We start from the raw sequence: 24986 nt of genomic DNA, 5'->3' as shown, positions 1-24986 counted from the left end.
CTCCTGGCCGCCCTGCTTGCCAGAGGAGCCCAGGCCGCCCGCGCTCGCGCCTCGCCGGCCCCTCCCCCGGTCGCCGCGGCCGCCGCGCCGCCGCTGCAGGTAGGGGGCTCCCCTTCCGGGCGGGCAGCAGCGGGGCGGGGGCGGGGGCGCGGGTCGGGGGCGCGGGCCGGGCGTGCAGGGGCTGGGGGCCGGCATGGCGGGTTTTCGGGCCGAGCCGCTGCGACCCCTGCCTTGCAGGCTGGGCGCCAGGCGGCCGCCTCCGCGCGCTGCGATGGGACTCGGTGAGTAGGGCCGGCCTGCTGCCTACAAAGCCCCGGGGCGCGGGCCTCCGGGGGACTCAGTGGCGCGCCCATGGCAGGGAGTGGGGTGGGCTCTGGACTCCCGGGCTGGGGGAGCTCCTTGGGGGGAATCCTGATGACCCGCAATACCGCAGTCTTCCCATCCCGGCGTCCCCACTGTGTGCTGATCACTGTGCTCGGCGCTTTTCCATACTTGGCTCCTTTAAGACCCCCAGTGCCCCGCCCGTCCAGAGTGTAACGGGAGGGGTCCCTCACTTGCAGGATGAAGGCCAAGCATCACATCCTTGCTCGACTGACCTTGGGAAAGCTCCTTTACTCGGAGCCGGGGCTACTGTTTCTGTAAATTAGAGGCGGGGGTCGGGGGGGAGTGGTATTATATCTACCCTCAGGTGCTATTGTGAAAGATAATGTATATAAATGATAACAGCTAAATTTTGAGCACTTTCTATGTACCAGGCCCAAGGTACTGAACAGTTGGCATGAATTATCATTGAATCATCACACTGGCGCTGTGAGGTAGTTACTGTAAATTGCATGAATAATCTTTATTTAGGAGTACTAAACAGTGAAAAATTTAGTCTCCCTATTCCGATTCAGGAGATTGGGTATTAGGTGTGATAACATTTAAGATTACAGACGTTCCTGCAGTATCGAGGAGAGTAGTTGTAGGATGCAGGGATATATTTGTCACACATTTAAAACTGGAGGTAGGATAATATCAAGGCCAGAGAGTGTGCCTTTCAGCATGTCAGAGAACATGGTTGTATTCCAAGGAAATTGCTGAATACTAATTCAAAAACATAGTTTATGAGTTAGGATTGAGGACGGCTGTGGAAGTCTGGGGCCAGAGAGAGACATGGGATGGACTAGAGGGGAGAAGAAGGATTCTAAAGTCCTGGAAGAAGATGTAGAGGAAGGTACCAGGGTTCACCATCCCTCCCCTGCAGAATTCTGGACCAGGATTGCTGGGCCAGATTTCAGCCCTCCCTTGGAGACCCGGGATGGGGGACGAAGGCTGCTGGGTCAGGAGGTGGGGAGGGATGTTATAGGATGTCTCTTTTTACTCCCAGGCAAGGACAAAAATATTCAGATTGATGGAGGGTGGGGTGGTTGGGCCTCCTAACATGCCATTATCCCTTCTCACAGAATTCTTGTTTCAGGGCACGGGGATGCTTGCCAGCCCTAATGGTTGATGAGATGCTTAAAATACAAAAGTCTCACTGATATAGTGGAGGAGAGCATTTTCAACACCATTCATTGGGTTAGAGAAGTAATGGGCCTGAGGAGATTATTTTGGGTTTCAGTTTAGAATGGGGAGGACTAAAAAGGCTTTGGATCCTGAAGAAGGAAGTGAGGCAGGAAGGGCCCAGGCACTGCACCTATGGGGAAAGGCAGGAGAAGGAGGAGCTGAGGACTTCACCCCACCATCTGCAGAATACCCAACAGGCTGTTCAGTTCTCAGCTACCAAGGGGGCACCCTCTCCTCTCCCGGTTTGTGATGATTTGTTACTTAACGTATTGTGGAAGATCAAGGGCTGGACTCAGGTACTCCTGTCCTGAGTGAGTAGGAAAGAATTCTGGGAGAAGGGTGTTTTGTTTTGTTTTTAACCAGGCATTGAAGCAGAGAGTAGGTGGGTATGTAGCGATGGTGAAGGTAGGGAACACCATGCATAGTTGGAAGAGCAATTGCTTTGGAGAGATAGAGTGTTTGGGGTTTGAATCCTAGCTCTGCCATTTCTTAGCTTTGTACATTTTTTGTGAGGATAAAATAATGTTTTTTCACATACCTGGTGTGCAGTTCAACAAGCACTAGTGCCGTTTTCCCTGTCCGTGATAACATCCATTCAACAAATGTCTGCTGAGCACCAGTCGCGTGCTGAGTCATATGTTACATTCTGGGGATACAGCGATGAGTCAGAAATTATGTATTGCCTAGGAATTTCCCAGTCCAGTGTGGGAGATGGACGCAAAGAGCAAATTGAAAAAAAAAATATGGGAAGTGTTACAGTACAGTCATGTACAACTGGCAGCGAGCTCATAGAAGAGTAACTCATTCTGAGCCAGTGGGAACTCAGGGCCAATCTATATCTAACAAGATAAGTATGAGACATTATGACACAGGTTTTTGTTTTGTGGGGTTTTTTTGTTTGTTTGTTTGTTTGTTTTTTGAGACAGAGTCTCGCTCTGTCGTCCAGGCTGGAGTGCAGTGGCATGATCTCAGCTCACTGCAGTCTCCACCTCTTGGGTTCAAGCAAGTCTCTTGTCTCAGCCTCCCGAGTAGCTGAGATTACAGGCACCCATCACCATGCCCAGCTAATTTTTGTAGTTTTAGTAGAGATGGGGTTTCACCATGTTGGCCAGGCTGGTCTTGAACTCCTGACCTCAGGTGATCCACCCACCTCGGCCTCCCAAGGGGTTAGGATTATAAGTGTGAGCCACTGCGCCCGGCCATGACACAGGTTTTGAATGCTCCTTTACCACCTAGCTTTGATCTCTTTTGACTTTGTCTTATCTTTGCCCTGATAGTCTCTCCTCAATCTCTCTCAAAAAAAAAAAAAAAAAAAAAATCTAGTTGAATTGTGTGTGTAATTCGTAAGCTGCTTCAACCCCATTTTAGAAGGTAGCCATTATAAAGAAAATAAACATAACAGACTGGGTATTAATTGAGGAAGGCTTAACAAAAATTGCATGAGAGTTGGGCTTTGAAGATTGAAAATGGGCCGGGTGCGGTGGCTCATGCCTGTAATGCCAGCACTTTGGGAGCGAGACTCGGTTTCAAAAAAAACAAAAACAAAAAAAGATTGAAAATGGGCCCTTGGTGGCCTTGGGGTGAAGGATTCCAGCCAAAGGAAGCCGCATGTTGAGTTTGGTCTGGTTAGGGTGAAAAATACATGGAGAGGATGAGGGGCTGGTGAGGGTGCTATAATCAGGGCCAGATCCAGAAAGGCCATGAATGCCATGTGAGGAGTTGAGACTTTTATCATTTAGGCAGTGGGAGAGACGTCTGAGGTTTACAAGGAAGCCTGTGGCTTGATCACTGTGTTTTAGGAAGATCCCTGTAGTTGTGTGGAAGAGAGACCGGAAGTTTGGGAGACCATTTTAGAGATTAGGTCTGACCACAGACATGGGCAGTGAGAATGGGAGAGGAGGGAACAGATGTTGGGGTAAAATGTACCATAGGTCTTGTTAATTAGTCGCATGTGATTGAAGATTACATTGATGTTTCTGGTTTGGGAAGCCAAATTGAAGTGGCTGACATCATCAGAAATCAGAAGATTTTGGTGTAGGGGAATAATTAGTTTTTGGCTATGGAGAATTGGAGTTTTCTGAGGTGCCCATGATGGGGTGCAGAGGTGGCTGATAGATAATTGGAAATGTGTTTGATGCTAAGGAGAGAGCTTGAGGCTTGGAAGAGAGGTTCTTCCATCACTGCCACTTTCTTCTTTTTCTTTTTTTTTTTTGAGACAGAGTTTTGCTCTTGTTGCCCAGGCTGGAGTGCAGTGGCACGATCTCAGCTCACCGCAACCTCTGCCTCCTGGGTTCAAGCAATTCTCCTGCCTCAGCCTCCTGAATAGCTGGGATTACAGGCATATGCCACCATACCTGGCTAATTTTGTATTTTTAGTAGAGACGGGGTTTTTCCATGTTGGTCAGGCTGGTCTCGAACTCCCGACCTCAGGTGATTCTTCCACCTCGGCCTCCCAAAGTGCTGGGATTACAGGCGTGAGCCACCATGCCTGGCCTTTTTATTTTATTTTATTATTTTATTTTTTTAAAAGAGACAGGGTTGTGCTCTTTTACCTAGGTTGGAGTGCAGTGGTGCAATCATTGTTCGCTGCAGCCTCAAACTCCTGGGCTCAGGTGATCCTCCCACCTCAGCCTTCCAAGTAGCTGGGATTACAGATGATCATGCCTGGCTAGTTTTTAAATTTTTATTTTTAGAGATGGAGTATCACTGTGTTGCCCAGGCTGGTCTCAAACTTCTGGCATCAAGCAGTACTCCCCCCTCTGCCTTCCAAAGTGCTGGGATTACAGGTGTGAGCCACTGTGCCTGCGTCCCCCCTCCCAACTTTTTTTTTTTTTTTAAACAAACACTGCGAATCTAACATGTGCTAAAGATACAAATAAAATGTACTTCAATGCCTCAGAGCTCACCATCAGATAGGGAGAGCCTTCAGGATATGGATAGATCTCAGTGCAGAGTAATTCTGAGTGCTGCAAGAGGAAAATACTCGGTACCCTTCTCCTATTGAGAGCTGATGGTTGTAGCTGAAGTGGTGGGAGTGGAGGAGAGTGTACTCAGTAGACGAGAAGTAGGTCGGAGTGGGAACACCTACAGAAGGGGACTTTCTGTTTTTCAACACTGCTTTCTGTGGAAGATACCTTAATAATGATTCCAAAGGCATTTCAGGGAAGCCGTGGGTGGGGATGGTTTAAGATGGAGTGTGGAGAAGGGGAAGGAAGGGGTTAGGACTTTTAAGAACTCTCATCTGGTTTATAGAGGGGACTGTGAGGGTGGGAAAGTGGGGGAGTCCTGGCTTTCAACACAGGGCTGGTTCTGCATGCATACAGTCACACTCAGGCACAGATGATGAAAATAAACACTTCCAAGTTACATGGCTGCCTGGAGTGGGTGGAAAAGTGGTAGAGAGGGAACGCATTAGAGAAAGCAAGTTCGGTGCTAGGTTTGACTGGAAAGCTCTCGAAAGGAAAGAAAGAAGGTGGAGAGGCAGAGAGAGCTTGGGTGAGTGGCCATCTTGGGCACACAGGTATGTACATGTGCAGGCAGGTAAGAGTACTGTCTGATTACTCTCACCTCTGGATAAAATGAAATCCTGAAGGCATCATAGTGGTATTGAGGCTCTTAAAACGTTGCCATTTCTACCTCCTTTGAACTGTAATGATATTTGCAAGAAGGAAATGATTATTTTATGATAAATCCTTTGTAAGAGGAGAAATTTAAAATAATAAAACATCTAGCGGCCGGGTGCGGTGGCTCACACCTGTAATCCCAGCACTTTGGGAGGCCAAGGCGGGCAGATCAGGAGATCAGGAGATCGAGACCATCCTGGCTAACACGGTGAAACCCCGTCTCTACTAAAAATACAAAAAAAATTAGCTATACCTGATGTAAATGACGAGTTGATGGGTGCTAACGAGTTGATGGGTGCAGCACGCCAACATGGCACAGGTATAGATATGTAACAAACCTGCACGTTATCCACATGTACCCTAGAACTTAAAGTATAATAAAAAAAAAAATTAGCTCGGTGTGGTGGTGGGCTCCTGTAGTCCCAGCTACTTGGAAGGCTGAGGCAGGAGAATGGCGTGAACCCGGGAGGCTGAGCTTGCAGTGAGCTGAGATGGCACCACTGCACTCCAGCCTGGTTGACAGAGCGAGACTCCGTCTCAAAAAACAACAAACAAAACAAAACAAAACAAAAATCTAGCAATAATTAGTTTAAAAAAATGCAAATGGTAAGCAGGTTGGTTATGGCATTTAATTCCACAAATATTTATTGAGTGCTTGATGTACACCAGGCTCTCTGTAAGGAGCTGTAGTGAACAGATCAGATCACCTGCTTTTGCCATTTCACCTGGAACTGCTTAACTTGCATAGTTAAACCTGTGTATGGGCCTGAAGCAAAATAACAAGGTCATCTAAAGTGCTGAGATCACTTCATTCTGCTGTAATGCTCTTTCATTGGCTGGTAGCTCCACCAGCCTCATAAATAATCAGAAAATACCAACTATGTGTCTTTGGCAGTGAACTGTGGAAGTTAGGTTGCAGAAAAATCATTTTAATGGCAGTAATAGATGACCAGTACTGGATAGGACTTTAGAGAATACCCCCTTGAGCTTTATAATTTAGAGATGAGGAATTAACAGCAAGTAAAGAAGGCGTGCCAAGACAGATGTCACAAAATGAATGACAGAGTTGAGAGCAGTGCCCTGGAGTTTTCAAACGGTACAGTTGGGGAGACTTGAGAGTACCTAGCCAAAAGGGCATCTTGATGGTGAGGGGGTTCTGAAGTGGGAAAGGGGTTGGAAAGCAAACGAAGAAGCCTTGATTTCAGACCCTCCCCTGTAACTAGGGCCTCGGGAAGCCCTGTTTTGCTCTGAGCCTCAGTTTCCTCAACTGTAAAGTGAGAGGATTAGATTGAGGTCCTTCTTTAAAATTTATTTATATTTTTTCTTTTTCTAAAGCTGCACTCTCAGGAGCAGCGGTAGGGTTGGGATTTGAGGCCATAGGTCCAAGCCCGTGTCCTTAACCTCTATATTATACTACCTTTTTTTTTTGGAGATAGGGTCTTGCTCTGTCACCCTGGCTGGCGTGCAGTGGCATGATTATATCTCACTGCAACCTCAAACTCCTGGGCTCAAGGGATCCTCCTCTCCTAGCCTCCCTAGTAGCTGGGGCTGTAGGCACAGGCCACCTTGCCCGGCTAATACTTTTAATTTTCATTTTCATAGCAATAGAGGTCTCTCCTTGTTGCCTAGGCTGGTCTTGAACCCCTGGGCTCAAGCAATCCTCCTGCCTTAGCCTCCCAAAGTTCTGGGATTACAGATGGGAATCACCACACCTGGCCAATGTGCTTTGTAGTTTAAAAGAAAGGTTATTTTTGAGGTGTTGAGTCAGGAGACAGGCGAGATACCAGGGTAGGAAATAGCCTTTCTACCTTTAGAGCAAGTGGATTGCCCATTACTTGCCAGGCCTTGCTTGTGGGGAGGGCTGCCACGTGTCCTTCAGTTCACTCACCACTTCTGAATATGTTCTTTAAGTCTTTCCCTCCCGAGCTGTGGCCCTGCTTTGTTCTCAAGTTCATCTAATTTCAGTCTATTCAAGTAGGAATTAAGTTTCCTGTTCTAGATCCCCCCAATTTTGGAATATGTGCCTGGGCTCATCTCTGTCACTGTGCTTATCACACTGCCTTGTCACCAGCCTATCCCACAATACATGTGCATTATGTCTTCATGGGACTGTGATGTCCTCATTGGTCTGTGATCTTGATCTTAAGGAATACCATTCTCTCTGATGCCCGCACAGAGTAGGTGTTTGGTTAATCCTCGTATATCCTCCCTGCCTCTGCTTTCTGTTGATCCCCTACCCTACTGTGGACACATATACATCCTGCTCATTTCTTCCTTTGAAACAGTCTTTGACTGGGTGTGGTAGCTCACGCCTGTAATCCTAATCCCAACACTTTGAGAGGCCGAGGCAGGCGGATCATCTGAGGTCAGGAGTTCAAGACCAGCCTGGCCAATATATAGTGAAACCCCATCTTTTTTAAAAATACAAAAATCAGCTGAGTGTGGTGATGGGTGCCTGTAATCCTAGCTACTTGGGAAACTGAAGCCGGAGAATTGTTTGAACCTGGGAGGCGGAGGTTGCAGTGAGCTGAGATCGTGCCACTCTACTCCAGCCTGGGCGATAGAGCTAGACTCTGTCTCTCAAAAAAGAAAGAGACAGTCTTTGGTGTGTACTTCCTCCTTTCCAATAACATTGTCTCCAATCAGAGTCCAGGCCTTTTCTTGTCAATTATTTATCTGATGATCTCCTTCAACTCTCTCCATTCATATCCTATACATTCTTAAAGATCTAGCTCAAATGTCCTCTTATTCATGAGAATGCAAGTGAACCTCTTCCCTCCTCTGCACACTCAAGGTGCTTTGTCCTCTCTTCTGGTGTCTGTTTCAGCGTGCCTCTCATTTTAGTTGTCAGTTTGTGCATGTCAGCGCTCTTTCTAGGCTGGAGGGTTCAGCCTGCCCCTGTATCTCCCACATACTCTAGAACAGTGCTGAGCCTTTGGCAGGAGTTCATTACATATTTGTTGAATTGTGTGTGTATGAAATAAAGAGCCAATAACTATATATACATACACACCCTATATATATACACACACACACACATACCCTATATATATATGCGCGCACACACACACACAGCACTATTCTATTTTTGGAAGCAGTTTAATATGGGTGGGAAGAGTAGAAAGAACTAAAATTGATTGAAGCTGTAGTCTGTGTTTCTTTATTCACGTTGCAGGACTGTTGTGCAGAGGGAATGAGGCAGGGCTGGGGTAGCGGGGGAGTAACTCCATTTTACAGATGAAGCATTAGAGGTTGATTGACTTGCCCAAAGTCACACGGTTGGGTGACAGGTAAAGTCAGGATTTGAGCCCAGGTTTTCTGCATCCACTGTCTTGGTTGATTTCACCTCACTTTAAGATCAGCAGTCTATTAATGTCCTGAAGTCTGATTTTCCAGTGCCACAGCTCTTCAGTCATGGTACCCATTCTGAAACTTTAGGACTTAGTTTCACCCTTGGTGGACTTAAAAATCACTAGATGGTACATTAGTCTTCTCAGGCTGCCATAATAAAATACCACAGATTGTGTGGTTGAAACAACAGAAATTGGATTCTCACAGTTCTAGAGGCTGAGAATGCCAAGATCAAGGTGTTGGCAAGTTAGGTTTCATCCTGAGGTCTCTTCTCATGGCTTGTAGGTGGTGGCCATCTTGCTGTGTGCCATCTTGCTGTGTTCTTACATGACCTCCTCTTTATAAGCCATTGAGGATAACGGGGCACACCAGCTTCCTGGTGTCTTTACTTATCAAGGCACTAACCCCACTGGACCAGGGCCCCATACTTATGTCCTTATTTAACCTTAATTGCTTCCTCAGATGTCCAGTCACCAAATACAACCACTAGGGAATTAGGGCTTCAACATATGGATCTTGGGAGGACACAGACATTTAGTCCATAAACAGATGAATTTTTGTTTTAAGTTGGATATTAAATGTATGCATTACAGTATTTTGCTGGTTTAGTCAATGTTAGTGTTTTGGAAATTGTGCTAATTGTTTCCTTCTTGTTCTTCTATGGGTATGGGAATGGTGCCTTTTGATTTAGGCCTATCTGGGTCTTTGCCTAGTCCAAGGGGAACTTCCATTGCATTTGAATTTTGCTATTTTATTTTACCATTTCTACTTTAATGCAGCTTTTTTTTTTCCATTAAGAGATGGGGTCTCACTATGTTGTCCAGGCTGAAGTGGGGTGACTGTTGACAGGCACAATCATAGCTCACTATTGCCTCTGACTCCTGGGCCCAAGTGATCACCCTGCCTCAGCCTCCCAAGAAGCTGGGACTACAGGCACCACCCTACCCAGCCAATGTAACCTTTAGTGTACTGTTTTGTCATGTATGATACTGTGTGCATGGTGGGCTGTTTTAGGCCTATATCAAAATATCTGCATTTACAAAATGTTTACTGAGAGCCCACTTTGTGAGGGTCACCGGGCTGCTTGTTGCCCTGCAACCATGCATAAGAATGGATGGTATACTGTCTACCTGAACAGCAGACACAAGAGATAATGGCTCCTGAGCAGAATTGGGGGACAGGGAAGGCCAGTCCATCCCTAATAAAAGCTGATGCAGCAGGGAAGGCTTGTTATGTTGTCATTTATAACCAATTATGGACATTGCTGAATAGTTTTAAACAAGAGTATCCTTTCTAGCCTCAAAGTTTCTATTAATAAGCATTAATAAGCTTTGCTGGAGAGACCTCTCTGGGAAGTGTTTGTTTATGTGCTCAAGTGTAATGCCAGCATTCCCCTGAGGCATGGACCATGTTAAAGCTCCAAAAGATCTCCACAGTTACCTTTCAAACGTACAGTCTTTTTTTTTTTTTTTTTTTTTTTTTTGAGACAGAGTCTTACTCTGTTACCCAGGCTGGAGTGCAGTGGCTTGACCTTGGCTCACTGCAACCTCCGCCTCCCAGGTTTAAGTGATTCTCCTGCCTCAGCCTCCTGAGTAGCTGGGATTACAGGTGCATGCTACCACACCTGGCTAATTTTTTTATTTTTAGCAGACACGGAGTTTCACCTTATTGGCCAGGCTGGTCTTGAACCCCTGACCTCAGGTGATCCACCTGCCTCGGCCTCCCAAAGTGCTGGGATTACAGGCATGAACCCACATGCCTGGCCCAAACATACAGTCTTACTGGTTCAACTGCAGAAATCAGAGCTCTGGTTAGACTGAGGAAGGTACACGTGGGAGGATTATGGGCCCTAAGTTTGAAATCGGGAGGAGGTAATGGAGGGAGGGAGATGAGTGGGGGAACAGCCAACAGATGGAGACACACTCCACCTAAATTGCCCTATCCTGGGCCCTTTCCTGGCTGATGATTAGAGTGTTAATAGCCATGCGTTGAGCAGGGGAATAGAGGCTATCACTAGGTCTGAAACAAGAGAGCTAAGCAGAGCAGAGAGGAGCATGGGCACTGGAGTAAGTCAGACCACTTACTATTTGTGTGACCAGAGTAAGTTACTGAGCCACAGTTTTCTTATCTGGGAAATGGGAATAGTAATTGGTTAAGGGAGATAAACAGCCTATTTCACAAGGCTGTTGAAAATCCATAAGGAACCTTTGGGGTACATTGCCTTGTATCAGAATCCCTTTATAGCTAGGCAGAATGAACCACAAGGCCCAAGGAGGCCTGCTGTTCTACGAAATTAAGCAAAGTAAATTGGTAACTTTGGATTTACTTAACTAGTGATTAAATAACAGTTTAGTTAATAGGCTATTAATGGTCCCCAGGTGTTGGTAATTCTGAGTATTTGCTTTTGAGAGCAGTCGTATAATTTCTGCTGACACTTTATATATATATATGCATGTATATATATTAAGTATCAGGAGAAATATATACATGTACATTGTATATATGTAATGTACATGTATATAATGCACATGTATATACATATATAGTATACATACATATACATGTATATACATATATATAGTATATATACATATTACACATGTATATACAATATATAGCTCTCAGAGGCTATTTTTGGGAGGGTTAAATGATATTGTGCATATTAAACATTTGTTACACCTACAATACAGGCTCAATAAAAGTTATCTGCTATTATTGCTATCATTATTACTCTGAGACACAACTGGCCACATATAAGGCAAGAAACTTTGTGAAATTTAGACTCCCCACAAGTCCACCACCACCTAGTTGCAGCTAGAGGTGCTGCACACATCTTGAGGAAAAGTGAAATTGCTTGGAATTAATTCCATGTAATTTCAGTCCCACTAAGGATCACAAGACCTTTGTTGAGAATGTGGCTTACTTACCTCAGAACTGAAATTCATATATCATTAATCAATGAAGTGACTTTTTTACCTCCACAGTTGGCACAGAATAAAAAAACGAAATAGGGAAATGGACATGCTTATGTGCCATTAATACAAATGTAATTGGTGCAACATTTTACAAGGACAATTTGGGGATGTAACAGAAGTCTTAAGTGTTTTTATCTTTTGGTGCAACAGTCCTAGGAATTTATCTTGAAGAAATAAAGTAGAAAAAAGAGATTTATTCAGAAAGTATGTGTGTGTATACACATGTATAATGTATATGTAAAATAGCATTACATACAACAACAAAATAGGTAGTAATCCTTTTTTCATTTGTGAATCAGAGTTCTTAATCCTTACAGCAGCAATTCTTAGGAGTGGGGAAAGTTGGCATATTGACATCTCCTGGAGCAGAGGGATTGAGGATGGGGAATTGGATCAGAATCCACTGTGTAAGCTGTGTAATTTAAGAACAGGCTGTGTACCTGTTGATTTCATAACAAAAACTACAGAAAGTAAAGCTGGACATAGACATGTTGGCAGATAGAGATACTACAGAAGAGAGATATTGTACAGGGTGTATGTTAATAAATTTCAGTTTGGGGAACATTGATTTATAGGGAATAAAAGTATGGGTGAAGGTAAAAAATTAATTTGGGACCTTTGAGGAAGAAAGAGCCTGGGTTGGGTATCATTGTATGGATATTAGAGCAACATGATCAAAACACGAGCATGGGAAATTAGCATTATAGGGACACATCCCCAAAGATAAATGTCCACTTATTTAGCTTTGCTCAGGATCTGAGGGCCAAACCATCTTTGACATGTGTCTGAACCGCCCAGTGTCTGATACCTGATGCGTCCAGTATGAATGTAGAGCAGGGTACCTGGCATTTGGAGACACAGATTACCCTCATACTTCATTCTATTAATAACAACTAGGATGAGGCAGTGCATAGTGAGAGACCCTGATCAGGTTCTGTCACCCTCATGTAAAGCCCACACTCCTTGGCCTCAATTTGAAGGGTCTCTGATCCGGCCCAGTCCTCTCCAGCCTCAGTCAAACAGATTTCAGGCATTCACAACTACAGAAACTCCTTCCCAGGCATAGTGTGTGAGTAGCTGGCTTGAAATAATGTGATTTAAAATTAATGCACCGTAAACTTAAAAGTCACAGCCTCCCCCGCCTAATTTTTTATTATGGAATTTAAAAACATAACAAAGGTTGAGAAAATAACTTAATGAATCCTTGTGTACCTATGACCTTTGATTTCAAATTATTCCATTTTCGGCTAGTGGGACTCTTTTCAAGATGGTTCCTAATTTTCTTTCTTTTTTTTTTTTTTTGAGATGGAGTCTTGCTCTGTCGCCCAGGCTGGAGTGCAGCGGCACGATCTCGGCTCACTGCAAGCTCTTGCCTCCCAGGGTCGAGCAATTCTCCTGCCTCCCGAATAGCTGGGACTACAGGCGCCCGCCACCACGCCTGGCTAGTTTTTTTTTTTTTTTTTTTTTTTTTGTAGTTTTAGTAGAGACAGGGTTTCACTGTGTTAGCCAGGATGGTTGCGATCTCCTGACTTTGTGATCCGCCCGCCTCGGCCTCCCAAAGTGTTGGGATTACAGGCGTGAGCCACCACGCCTGTGCAGTTCTAATTTTTTGATGTGATTGGTCAGTTTTAAATGGACTGCCTCATTAGTATCTTGATGCATGCCTATTACTCTGAGAAATCAGAGGCTTGGAGAATGTAAGAAGGACTGGGAATACGTTGGCCCTTTCCAACAAGGGGAATGATAATGCTTTCTTTATTGCCGCAGTCAGTGTTGCTTAGCTACATTTTTGCCGTAACATATTTGAGAGGTTAATTTTATAAGAAGCTTTCTGTGATTAAAAGATGTGGGGAAAGTGTGTGGTCCTAAAACACACATAGGTTTCATACACTTCACTGGAATAAGACATTCACTAAGCACCTGTTGTGTGAAACATGCTGACTCAGCACAGTGGAGGATGACAAGGTGACTTATGGGAATCATGGTTTAATCATTTGGAGTGACCCAAGGCAAGAGGCTGAGAGACAGTTGTGGAATGATTCTAAGAATACTAGACTCCTAGGGCAGTCCAAGTTCTGGACTTTCCATGTCACCATCTTTGTGATCTTGTGCAATCCACTTCACCTTTCTGACCCTTACTTCTCTCAGCTGGAAAGAGACTTGAGGAATGTAAAGAGGAACATTGAACTCAGTCTCTTAAGTGCCTAGGCCCTTTCACATCTGAAATTACATACATTGTTTACTTAGGATTTTAAAAAGCAGCCCTCATACCTGAAGGATCACAGACTCCAACCCCTCATTTTAAAGATGAAAAAACTGAGGTTGCCATTTCTTCAGGTATATGCCACAGAGTGACGAAAACATCAATTTTTTTTTTTTTTTTTGAGACAGTGTCTCCTTTGTCATCCAGGCTGGAGTGCAGTGGTATGAACATGGCTCACTGTAGCCTCGACCTCCTGGGCTCTGGAATTACAGGTGCGTACCACCACACCTGGCTAATTTTTTTTTCTTCTTTTACTTTTTCTTTCTTTCTTTCTTTCTTTTTTTTTTTTTTGTAGAGACAGGGTTTTGCCATGTTGCCCATGCTAGTCTCGAACTCCTGGGCTCAAGCAGTCTACCTGCCTCAGCCTCCCAAAGGGCTGGGATTACAGGTGTGAGCCACCGTGCCTGGCTGTACATCATATGTGTGTGTATATATATATATATATATATATATGGTTTTTTTTTTTTGAGATGGAGTCTCACTCTGTTGCCCAGGCTGGATTGCAATGGCATGATCTCGGCTCACTGCAACCTCCACCTCCCAGGTTCAAGCAATTCTCCTGCCTCAGCCTCCTGAGTAGCTGGAATTACAGGCACACGCTACCACGTCCAGCTAATTTTTGTATTTTTAGTAGAGATGGGGTTTCACCAGGTTGGTCAGGCTGGTCTCGAACTCCTGAGCTCGTGATTCGCTGGCCTCGGCCTCCCACATCATATTATATATTTGATTACATGGTGGCTTCTCTTGTCCTCAGCTGTAACAAAACTTTTAGAAAGCTGTTTAGTTCTAAAACTGGCTAACATGATTTGGGGGAAAAATCAGTTGCCTAACATGAAAGAAAACTCAATTAAGAAATCAGAGTCTAGACCGGGCACGGTGGCTCACGCCTGTAATCCCAGCACTTTGGGAGGCCGAGGCAGGCAGATCACTTAGGGTCAGGAGTTCGAGACCAGCCTGGCCAACATGGTGAAACCCTGTCTCTACCAAAACTACAAAAAAAAAAAAAAAAAAAATTAGCTGGGCGTGGTGACAGGTGCCTGTAATCCCAGCTATTCGGGAGGCTGAGGCAGGAGAATTGCCTGAACCCAGGAGGTGGAGGTTGCTGTGAGCTCAGATCGTGCCACTGCACTCCAGCCTGGGCAACAAGAGTGAGACTCCATTTCAAAAAAAAAAAAAAAAAGTTCAACTTTTCTTTTTTTGCTGTTATATACCAGATAGTCACAGTATAGCTAGCAATCCAGTTTGAAGTAAAACCCCATTCCTAGTACATTTCTAAATATTCTCCAGAGTCCTGAATATCATAATTCAACATGAATGAAAAAGAAAGTACTGTATTTCAGACAAGGGAATCAAGTCAGGAATTAAGCTTCAGTGATTCGTAGGCATTGTTTTTGCTGGAGTTGGTAATCATTGCTTCAAACTTCCTTTTACAGGATAGCTAGCGGCCAGGAGAAATATAGTGGAAAATGCAAAACAACGAAATTATAAAGCCTGCCAAATACTTCTCAGAATTGGAAAAGAGCATCCTGCTGGCTTTAGTAGAAAAGTATAAATATGTGCTGGAATGTAAGAAAAGCGATGCGCGAACTATTGCCCTTAAGCAGCGTACCTGGCAGGCGCTGGCCCACGAATACAACTCTCAGCCCAGCGTGTCCCTGCGGGATTTCAAACAGCTGAAGAAGTGCTGGGAGAACATCAAGGCTCGGACCAAAAAAATTATGGCCCATGAAAGGAGAGAGAAAGTGAAACGGAGCGTCAGCCCTCTCCTGAGTACCCACGTCCTAGGGAAGGAGAAGATCGCCAGCATGCTGCCGGAGCAGCTCTACTTCCTGCAGAGCCCCCCGGAGGAGGAGCCCGAATACCACCCCGACGCCTCGGCCCAAGGTATCGGTTCCTGATGCCAGTGTGCACGCTCTCACTGGGTACCTGTTTGACATTTTAATTTTAAAATCCTCCATTTTGAGGGAACTTCTGAAAATGAAACTTTTGTATCAAACTCGTTTTTCCTAATTCAAGATCTCAGGATTATATAGGACATTCAAAGTCATATAGAGGTGGGCGCAGTGGCACGCCTGTAATCCCAGCACTTTGGGAGGCTGAGGCAGGAGGATGGCTTGAGCCCAGGAATTTGAGACCACCCTGGGCAACAAAGTGAGACCCCCATTTCTACAAAAAATAGAAAAAATTAGCCGGGTGTGGTAGCGTGCACCTGTAATTCCAGATACTTGGGAGGCTGAGACTGCAGGATCACTTGAGCCTGGGAGGTGGAGGCTGCAGTGAACTGCACCACTGCACTCCAGCCTGGGTGACAGAGAGAGACCCTGTCTCAAAAAAAAAAAAAGTATCTAAAAACAAAAGTACTTGTTTACATCATTGTGCTAACTCTCTTCGAGACTTTATTATTACTTAAACATAAAGAAAAATAAGGAACTGCATTAATGGAGTTCTCATTCGTGAGGTGCTGCAGTTGCCTATCAACCTATCTCAAATATGTTAAAGAGAATTTTATGAAGATTTATATTCATCCACTCCATTTCACTTTTTTCAAAAAATATTTTTGGAGGTCCTTATTATTTGCAAAGCATTGCAGTAGGCCACTCAAAAGGCCATATTAAAAGAGCCAACTGGCTGGGTGCTGAGGCTCACGCCTGTAATCCCAGCACTTTGGGAGTCTGAGGCAGGCGGATCACCTGAGGTTGGGAGTTTGAGACCAGCTTGACCAACATGGAGAAACCCCGTCTCTACTAAAAATACAAAATTAGCTGAGCATGGTGGCGCATGCCTGTAATCCCAGCTACTTGGGAGGCTGAGGCAGGAGAATCGCTTGAACCTGGGAGGCAGAGGTTGTGGTGAGCCAAGATAGTGCTATTGCACTCTAGCCTAGGCAACAAGAGCAAAACTCTGTGTCAAAAAAAAAAAAAAATTTCAAACTTTAAAAAAAGTACGGAGACTAATATGATGAACGCCCGCTTTAGCATTCACCCAGATTAAAAACCAGCATTTTTAGCCATTATACTATTGTGATCCACAGTTTTGGTTTGTGGCACCCCAGGGATCTTGAAAAACTCCCCCAAAAATTAACTTTTAAGTTTAATATACTTCCATTAAAAAGAAAAAAATACGTCATACATAATTCTTAAGGAAAAAATCACTGTCATACAATGAAGGATGCAGTGATAGTGTGTCATGGCTTCAGAAGGTTGGAATTAAGGGACTATTGAAATGTCTCTAGGCAAGGGGAGGGTGGAAATGCACACAGATAAATTTCCAGCAATTCCTGCTTCTTTTCAGACAGGAAGTGGCCAGTTTATATAAAAATTTACTGCAGTTTTCTGAAAACAGACATTGAAGCAGAGGATGTTTCCTGGTGGGGGACAGAGGGTTGTTCATAAGGTGCGTCAGGGACCCAGCAAGCACTTCCCCAGGATAGTCTGGTTCTCAGCTTGCAGGATGGGAAATTCACTTGTCGGTGTCTCCAGAGTAGACTGAGCTCTGAGGGACTGGCTCCTGTTAATTAAGAGTAACAAGAAGCAGTCCAAAGCCAGGCATGTTATCTGTGTAGAGTGGAAAAGATAATTGCCAAGTGAATCAAATACATGTTTTTGATTAGCACCTTTTTTTCTGTCCTGTAGGCAGACGATCCTGGAGAAGCAAATTGTGATCAAAAGTTTGCTTACTGATCATTTGACCAAGGTTAAGTCCAGGAAGCCAGTTGGGTAACCGTAGTGGTTTATGTTATGAACTTCATGCATCGATTTCCAGTGTAGGAACCTTGTGTCTGGGTTTTGATCCCTGAGTTCCCAAGCCAGGGTACCTCCTAGCAGACAGTTTATGGGGGCACTGTCAGCTCTCTTTCTTATGCCTCCTCATTGCTGCTTCTGTCATGCATGGACTCTCACTGCTAATTAATGGTGTCCTTGTTTTGGAGATGTTTATAGCTTTAGCCAGTTACTCTCTGTTCCTCTCCATCTTGCTGGCTTCAGAGCCATTTAGCTTCTGTGAGGCTGTGGAGGAGTGTGCTGGGGGAGGAGGGAATGGATCAGCAGGGCTGCTCTTTATATTGCATATGTTCCCTGGGAGATACTGCTGAGGACCATGCTGGTGTGAGCTGCTTTCTGTTCATTTTGCAAACCTGTGATCCAGATTATTGTATATTGATTTCATAGGGTTATTCTTAGGGGGCCTGGACAGTCTTATTTCCCCATTTTCAAATTCTGGGGTGGGATCTAGGAAAGTTCATCCCACAAATTTTTTTCTCTTTCTTTTTGGAAGAAATGATGTAATTCATTTACTCATAAACATAATGTATAAATTTTCAGCAGAAGGGAATAAAGGTACATTCTCAGTGTTTTCCTTGTAGTGACGTTTAATAGTGACTCAAGTATAAAGGGATTTATTTTAAATTGGATGTTTGTATATAGATGACGCTGGGGACTCCCCTTTTTGCTGGTGATTATTAAAGCATAGCCAAATGCTCCTTGCTCCTGTGTCCAGGTCCTATCTGGACGGTGGTGGAGAACCTAGTGTGTCCAAAGGTAATCTGTTAATACTAGTAGGTATGGTACTGGAACTCTTTCTATACAGTAAAACAACTTTGAGTTCATTTCACTCATTTTGCATTTCAATTTTTTTTCAAAAAAGAAAAAGAAGCCTGGAATTGTCAGTCATCCTTTCTGGGTGTTGGTGGGAAAAAGGTGGAAAATCTGCTCTAGAGTTATGGCCCTCATTACATCTTGTGTATTTGACATAAGGAATGTGTGTATGTGTGATCTTTCTAACACTGTGCTGTCTAATACAGTTGTCACAAGCCACATGAGGCTCATAAGCACTTGAAATGTGGGTAGACCACATTAGGATGTGCTATAATTGCGCACACCACATTTTGAAGACTTAGTACCAAAAAATGTAAAAAAACCTCATTAAATAATTTTTATATTGTTACATGTTGAAACGATAATATTTTAGATATATTGGATTAAAAAATATGTTACCAAAATAAATTTCATCTTTTTTTTTCACTTTTCTAATGTTACTCTGAGGATATTTTAAATTATATATAAATAGCTTATATTGTATTTCTGTTGGACAGAACTGTTCCAATACCTTACAGGGTACCTGTTACAGAATTAGGTACTCAGAAATTTGTTGGAATTTATGATAAAACTGTTAAACAGGATGGACTCTAATAGTATTCCACTAGAGGCCTCTCTGTAACTACTTTTTGGTATGAGATAGTTTCAACTGTGTCATCTTGATCACTGTCCCTTGGATATACTTAGCTTTGTCAATGACTTTCTGAAAATGTCCATCGTATTCCAACACACTAGTCTTAAAATTTAAGTATAACACTTAGGTATATATTAATATTTGCAAAAAAACCCAATATCTCGTCTTTAAATATATTAAAACAATTTACACCCTGCAGATTTTATGATGTGTGATAATTTGGCTTTGACACTTATCTTCCATTATTTTGAGGGAAACTGTGTACAGAACCAATTAAGGGAGCCAACAAAATTTGCTAGGAGTGGCTGGGAGGCTAGGATAACCAAAAGTCAAATACATTTAAGAAAACTAAGCTTTGGAGTAGCACCCAAATGTCTTAGGATAATTTATATTTAATTTCACATTCTATGCTATAAAGTGATACTTGATAACTGTGAACATTTCTTAATAAATGCCATTATTATTATTGTTCAATCCTAATCTTTGGGGGTGAGATCTCTGGTACCAGAGGGCTGAATTACATTTCCAGTCATGGCACACCAGCCTCGCTGGTCTGTGAAAAGCCTTTCTTTTGTTAGTTAGGTGTTTGCTCCATTTTTATTCCATGTTTTCATTTTCTTCTCCTGCACCTGAATCATTCTAACATGCTTACATATTCTTTTACATGTGTTTTGTGTGCATTTATTCTAAATTTATATAGATTTAAATTTGTGCTAGAGATACCATTTTCTCTGCTTTTTTCACTTAGAAGAGTCTTTTTAAGATCAGTTCCTAGGCTGGGCACAGTGGTTCATGCCTGTAATCCCAGCACTTTGGGAGGCCAAGGCAAACGGATCACTAGAGGTCAGGAGTTCAAGACCGTCGTGGCCAACATGGCAAAACTCCCATCTTTATTAAAACTACAAAAATTAGCCGGGCATGGTGGCGCACACCTGTAATCCCAGCTACTTGGGAGGCTGAGACAGGAGAATTGCTTGAACTCTGGAGGCGGAGATTGCAGTGAGCCAGTATTACACTACTGCACTCCAGCCTGGGTGCCAGAGCCAGACTTCGTCTAAAAAAAAAAAAAAAAAAAAAAAGATCAATTTATTGCAGTGTGTAAGTCTAGTTTCTTTCTTTTAGTTAATATGTTATACTCCATAACATGCATCCACCCATCTTATTTATCCACTTTCCCAGGTAGCCTTATTTCCTGTATCTGGGGTTTGGCCTGTTTATAGTTTCCTTCCCATCCTTTTGCTGTCATGGTAGGTTTTTCCTGCTGATATTAAACTTACTCCAGTTGTCCAAGTGAAAGAACATCCCCTTGGCTTTCCTGGTCCCAGGAAAGCCGTTGGGATTTCCTACCCTTTTTGCATAAGATTGAGTTGTTTTCTCCTTCAGGTGGCTTTGTTTTGCCTCTGAGAGAGATTACATGGTGGGTATTTGCAGCACAGTGCCATTCCTAGGCTAGTCTTTTTCCAATTAAGAGAGGATTCTTCCCATCTGAACAGTAGTTTCTATTCATTGGAGCAAATATGTGTGTGAAAGTTAATTAACTATACCATCGGGCCTCTTTAGTTGAAAGCCCCATCTTCTGCCAGAGTCTTCTTAAGAGGCCTGGCTTTTTTTCCTTTAAAATTTGGATGTTAGCACACATTTAAACTAAAAAGAATGGTGTTAAAGAAGAGTCATTTTTCTCCTCCCAGACGCAAACATACTGCCTTTTTATGTTCACAGCTCTAGAAATTTAGAGATCGAAATGCATGATACATACCCATATTCTTAATAAGAGATGGTTTTATAGTGGATACAATTTGGAGGCTGCATTTTAAGATATGTAAGTGATCAGCTAAGCAAGTGGAAGAGTGGGAGGCTGATTATTGTAGTGGTTGAGTTTGGATTTTAGAGTCATACAGACTTAGATTAGAATCCTGGTTCTTTCAACTAGCCATGTGACCTTGGATATTATATTTGGTTTTCTATAATAATACCTCCCTCATAGGGTAAGGATTAGATGAGGTAATGCTGTAAAGCACTAGCCTAGAACCTGGTTAGCTGCTCAAAAAACAGTAGGTGCTATCATCATCATCATCATCATCATCACTGTCATCATCAGGTCTCTAAAGCCTGGAATTGTTGAGATGAAAGTGAACATTTAGAAATTGGAAGAGGCTGGCGCAGTGGCTCACGCCTATAATCCCAGCATTCTGGGAGCCAAGGCGGGTAGATCGCTTGAACTCAGGAGTTTGAGACCAGCCTGGGCAACCTGGCAAAACCCCGTCTCTACCAAAAAATGCAAAAAATTAACCAGGCTTGGTGGTGCATGCCTGTAGTCCCAGCTAGTTGGAGGCTGAAATAGGAGGGTCACTTGAGCCTGGAAGCCAGAGATTGCAGTGAGTTGAGATTGCGCCGCTGCACTCCAGCCTGGGTGACACAGTGAGACCCCATCTCACCAAAAAAAAAAGAGGAAGAAGAAGAAGAAGAAATTAAAGAAATTGGGTGAGACAGCAGCATTGTTAGGGGATGAACTTTAAGGACTCAGAGGAGTATCCAGAACTATCCCCTGGAATGAAATCAAAGAGAAAAGAGACTAGAGGTACCACAAAATGTCTAATGTGTCCAGTCTTTAAAGAAGACATTTTCCAGAATGTCTTCCTTTCTAGATCCAGAACTAGAAAGGAAACAGGTGAGGTAATGCTCTTTGCAGTTGAAGCTCACACCTGAGGGCCCTATTCTCAGTGTTAAGCTCTCCCATTCCTTTGTCCTGTGCCTTGGATACCCACACAGAGCACTGTTCCCTCTCTGTGGTTGGGCGTGTTAGGAGGTATGTGACCCACTGCAGGTAATTCATCCCATACACATTTCTTACATGCCCAGCACTATACCAGGCCCTGTGCCGGGTTCTACATGAGGATGAGCAGAAGCAATCTCTGTCTTAAAGTTCTCAGAGACTTAAAAGGGAGGTAAACTGCCAGTTTTAACAAGTGTTCTGCCAGAGATAGGCCCAGGAGGCAGTGGGAGCATGAAGGAAGAGCTGTCTTTGAGGCCAGAGCTGTCTCCAGGAAAGATTTCCAAGAGACATTTTCATTATTTCTGAATGGCACAGAAGTGTTTTTTTTTTTTTTTTTTTTTCAACCTTCTCTTCCAGAAGTAAGATTTTTACCTTTTCTTTAATCATAATTACAGACTAGTTATGGTTGTTACTTTACCTCTTGGAGTGGAATAATTAAACAGTAGCCATTTTCCTGTTATTAACAGGGTATTATGAATTAGGTTTCCCCCAGTAGCTGTTAGCATTCCCAGCATCTCATCTTCCAGAATAATGGAGTGGACGTAATAATGTAATCAACTCTGTTAATAAATTGGCATTGTTTTTCTCCAAGGAGAAGATTCTCATTATTGGAAATGTAAAGCTTCTCAAGAAAGCCTTAGAATCACAGCTAGAAGACTCCATGGGTTAGTGGAGTTAGTGGTTTCTTTATTGCAACTCCCTTAATTGACACTGATGTTACTGCTCTATTAAGAAATCAGGGCAAACATAGCACCTACCAAACATGGTATCCTTTTGCATCCATATACTCTTCGTTTTATATTCAAGGGTTCAGCCAATAAACATTTACTAGGCATCCACTGTGTACCAAACAAAGTAATTAGTACCCAAGGATTAAAAAAAGAGAATGTCATGGTGCCAATACTAGTGTGTGTTAAGTGCTGTAACAGAAGAGTACATATAAAGGAGAGACCTGAGGTTTCACAGAGCAAGCGGCATTGGTTTTGAATGAGTAGGAGTTGGGGGGAGGTTAAAAAAGCAAGACTACAGTAAGTGGAGGGACAGATAGCCTAACTTTAAGCAGAAGGAACAGTGAAACAGAATTATGAAAAAAAGCATGACCTTATAAAGGATGTGAGTAGCTTGTGGTAGGAGTGAAGGGTACACAGGGCATTTGGAAGAGTCAGACAAGAAAGGAAGGTCAGCATCAGGTTATGAGTTTACTTAGGGTAGATTAAGAACAGAGCCACGGATGGGAACCCCCAGGAGAATATGAAAAGGTAACAGGTGAGTACAGCAAGAGTCTCTGTACATCAAGAAGACTTGAGAAGGAGCAATCAGAGAGGAAGGCATCTTAGAAATTAGGCGAGTCATGGTTCAGAAGCTAATGGAGGAAAGAAATTTCAAGGATAGTCAAGTACCAGAGATAGGTTGAATAAGAGGGACATTGAAAACTCCCCAGATGGCAGTGCTGGAGAGTAAAGGGAAAATGTTTGTGAGGGAGTTAAGCCAGGGAATGTAGGCTCATCTTTCAAGGAACAGCATTTACAAGATGGCTCTCCAGGGTAAGGGCTAACACCTGTGACCAGGAAACAGCAATAGCACTCTTGCAAAGATTACACATATGTGTTCATAGCTGAATGAGAAGTTGGCAAAGGATGATCAGACTGATAGAGAACTTACTTTGAAGATCCACACTGGCCTTGCATTGTGGTCCTACGCTCATCAGAGTTGGGCACATTTCAGTTTAGAATATCAACATAACAAGGTCTCCGATTCTTGATAAGCATGGTTTCTGACAACGGATCCCATACTTCGAAGTTCTAGGAAATAACCTAACAAAACCCCTTGTCATTATTTCTTAAGAAAAAATTGCTTTTGATTTGTGGGTTTTAAAAAAGTCAGGTGTTGCTAGGGTGCCTGTAGACATGAAGGCCAAAGCAGACATGGTTTTAGATACATCCTGTAATGAAGGACCCTGTCATTTGAAATAGGATTGGTTTTTTTTCTCTGCCTGTAAAATCTTTGAACATATGTTTTCTGCTACTGTTTTTCAGAATCATTTGCTGTTTCAAATAGAGAACTGTGCGATGATGAGAAAGAGTTCATACATTTTCCAGTATGTGAGGGGACCTCTCAACCTGAACCCTCGTGTTCAGCTGTCAGAATAACAGCCAATAAAAACTACAGGAGCAAAACCTCTCAGGAAGGTGCTTTAAAAAAGATGCATGAGGAAGAACACCATCAACAAATGTCCATCTTACAACTGCAACTGATACAAATGAATGAGGTGCATGTGGCCAAAATCCAGCAGATAGAGCGAGAGTGTGAGATGGCAGAGGAGGAACACAGGATAAAAATGGAAGTTCTCAATAAAAAGAAGATGTATTGGGAAAGAAAACTACAAACTTTTACCAAGGAATGGCCTGTTTCCTCATTTAACCGGCCCTTTCCCAATTCGCCCTAAGACTTTGGGGGTGGCTCTCTTGTAATTAATCTGTGTTGGCAAAGAATGTTTGGAACATGGACTTGCGGTCAGTAACCTGTAACAGAGCTACAACTAGGAAAATTAGAGTGGTAGTAGTCACTTATTTAAGAATTCATTCAGGTAAACAGCTGCACCCTCTGTACCCCTTAAGTGGCAAAGAAGCTGTTATAGTCTTCTGAAAATTATCACTATGAGTGCTATAATTCTGAATGTAATGTCTCTTAATTAGAATTCATACAAGAACCACGTGTGAGTGTTGTTGTTTTTTTTTGTTTGTTTTTTGTTTTTTGTTTTTTAAATCAAATGCAAGTGTGACTATAAAGGAGTGTGGCTGTTTTTTTTGTTTTTGTTTTTGTTTTTGTTTCTTTTTAAACAGACAGCAGAACTTTTCTATCCAAATGAATGCCCTCCCGTCGAAAGTGACTGTCCTGGGAGGCTACACGTTTCTCCAGTGGTGATGCTGTTGCTCAAACTTGCTAGAGGTCTTCAGGGAACCTCCATGAGAGCTGCCACACTTTTTAAATTTTCTCAGTATCATCCTCTGAGTATGGATTTTCTGTTTTTAAACAGCCCAGTGTTTAGAAGGGTATTTTCTAATGTGGCTCATAAACCACCTTTTAAGGCCTTTTCTTTTCTAAATAATTCTCCAACAATGGTAGTTCTGTTGGAACTAAGGATGTAACTACTTTGAGGGAGAAATGTTTGTTTAGATTTCTACATTCTGGTATGTGGGTTTTATTAAAAAAAGAAAGACTTGCAA

General features: G+C 43.1%; 1 protein-coding gene across 4 annotated transcripts; it reads left to right on the top strand.

Annotated features, from left to right (window-relative positions):
• Window positions 1–24986, top strand: MSANTD3 (Myb/SANT DNA binding domain containing 3). 4 transcript variants are annotated; one of them, XM_077965638.1, is made up of 4 exons: window positions 1–99; window positions 13889–13972; window positions 15194–15644; window positions 23796–24986. In XM_077965638.1, exons 3-4 carry the CDS (start codon window positions 15227–15229, stop codon window positions 24203–24205), a joined length of 828 nt encoding a protein of 275 aa, XP_077821764.1. In that variant the 5' UTR covers window positions 1–99; window positions 13889–13972; window positions 15194–15226; the 3' UTR covers window positions 24206–24986. The 4 variants fall into 4 exon arrangements, with proteins under 4 accessions (XP_077821764.1, XP_014972681.1, XP_077821765.1 ...); XM_077965639.1 differs by having other exon boundaries at window positions 73–281; XM_015117195.3 differs by lacking the exon at window positions 13889–13972.

This window comes from Macaca mulatta, chromosome 15 (genome assembly GCF_049350105.2).
Source record: "Macaca mulatta isolate MMU2019108-1 chromosome 15, T2T-MMU8v2.0, whole genome shotgun sequence".
NCBI classification, from domain to species: Eukaryota; Metazoa; Chordata; class Mammalia; order Primates; family Cercopithecidae; genus Macaca; species Macaca mulatta.
This window is presented reverse-complemented; position numbering and strand designations above follow the sequence as displayed.

Coding starts and splice junctions, on each gene's coding strand:
- MSANTD3 (XM_015117195.3), top strand. CDS start 15,227: ATGCAAAACAACGAAATTATAAAGCCTGCCAAATACTTCTCAGAATTG. Junction 15,645..23,795: donor CCCCGACGCCTCGGCCCAAG/GTATCGGTTCCT, acceptor ACTGTTTTTCAG/AATCATTTGCTGTTTCAAAT.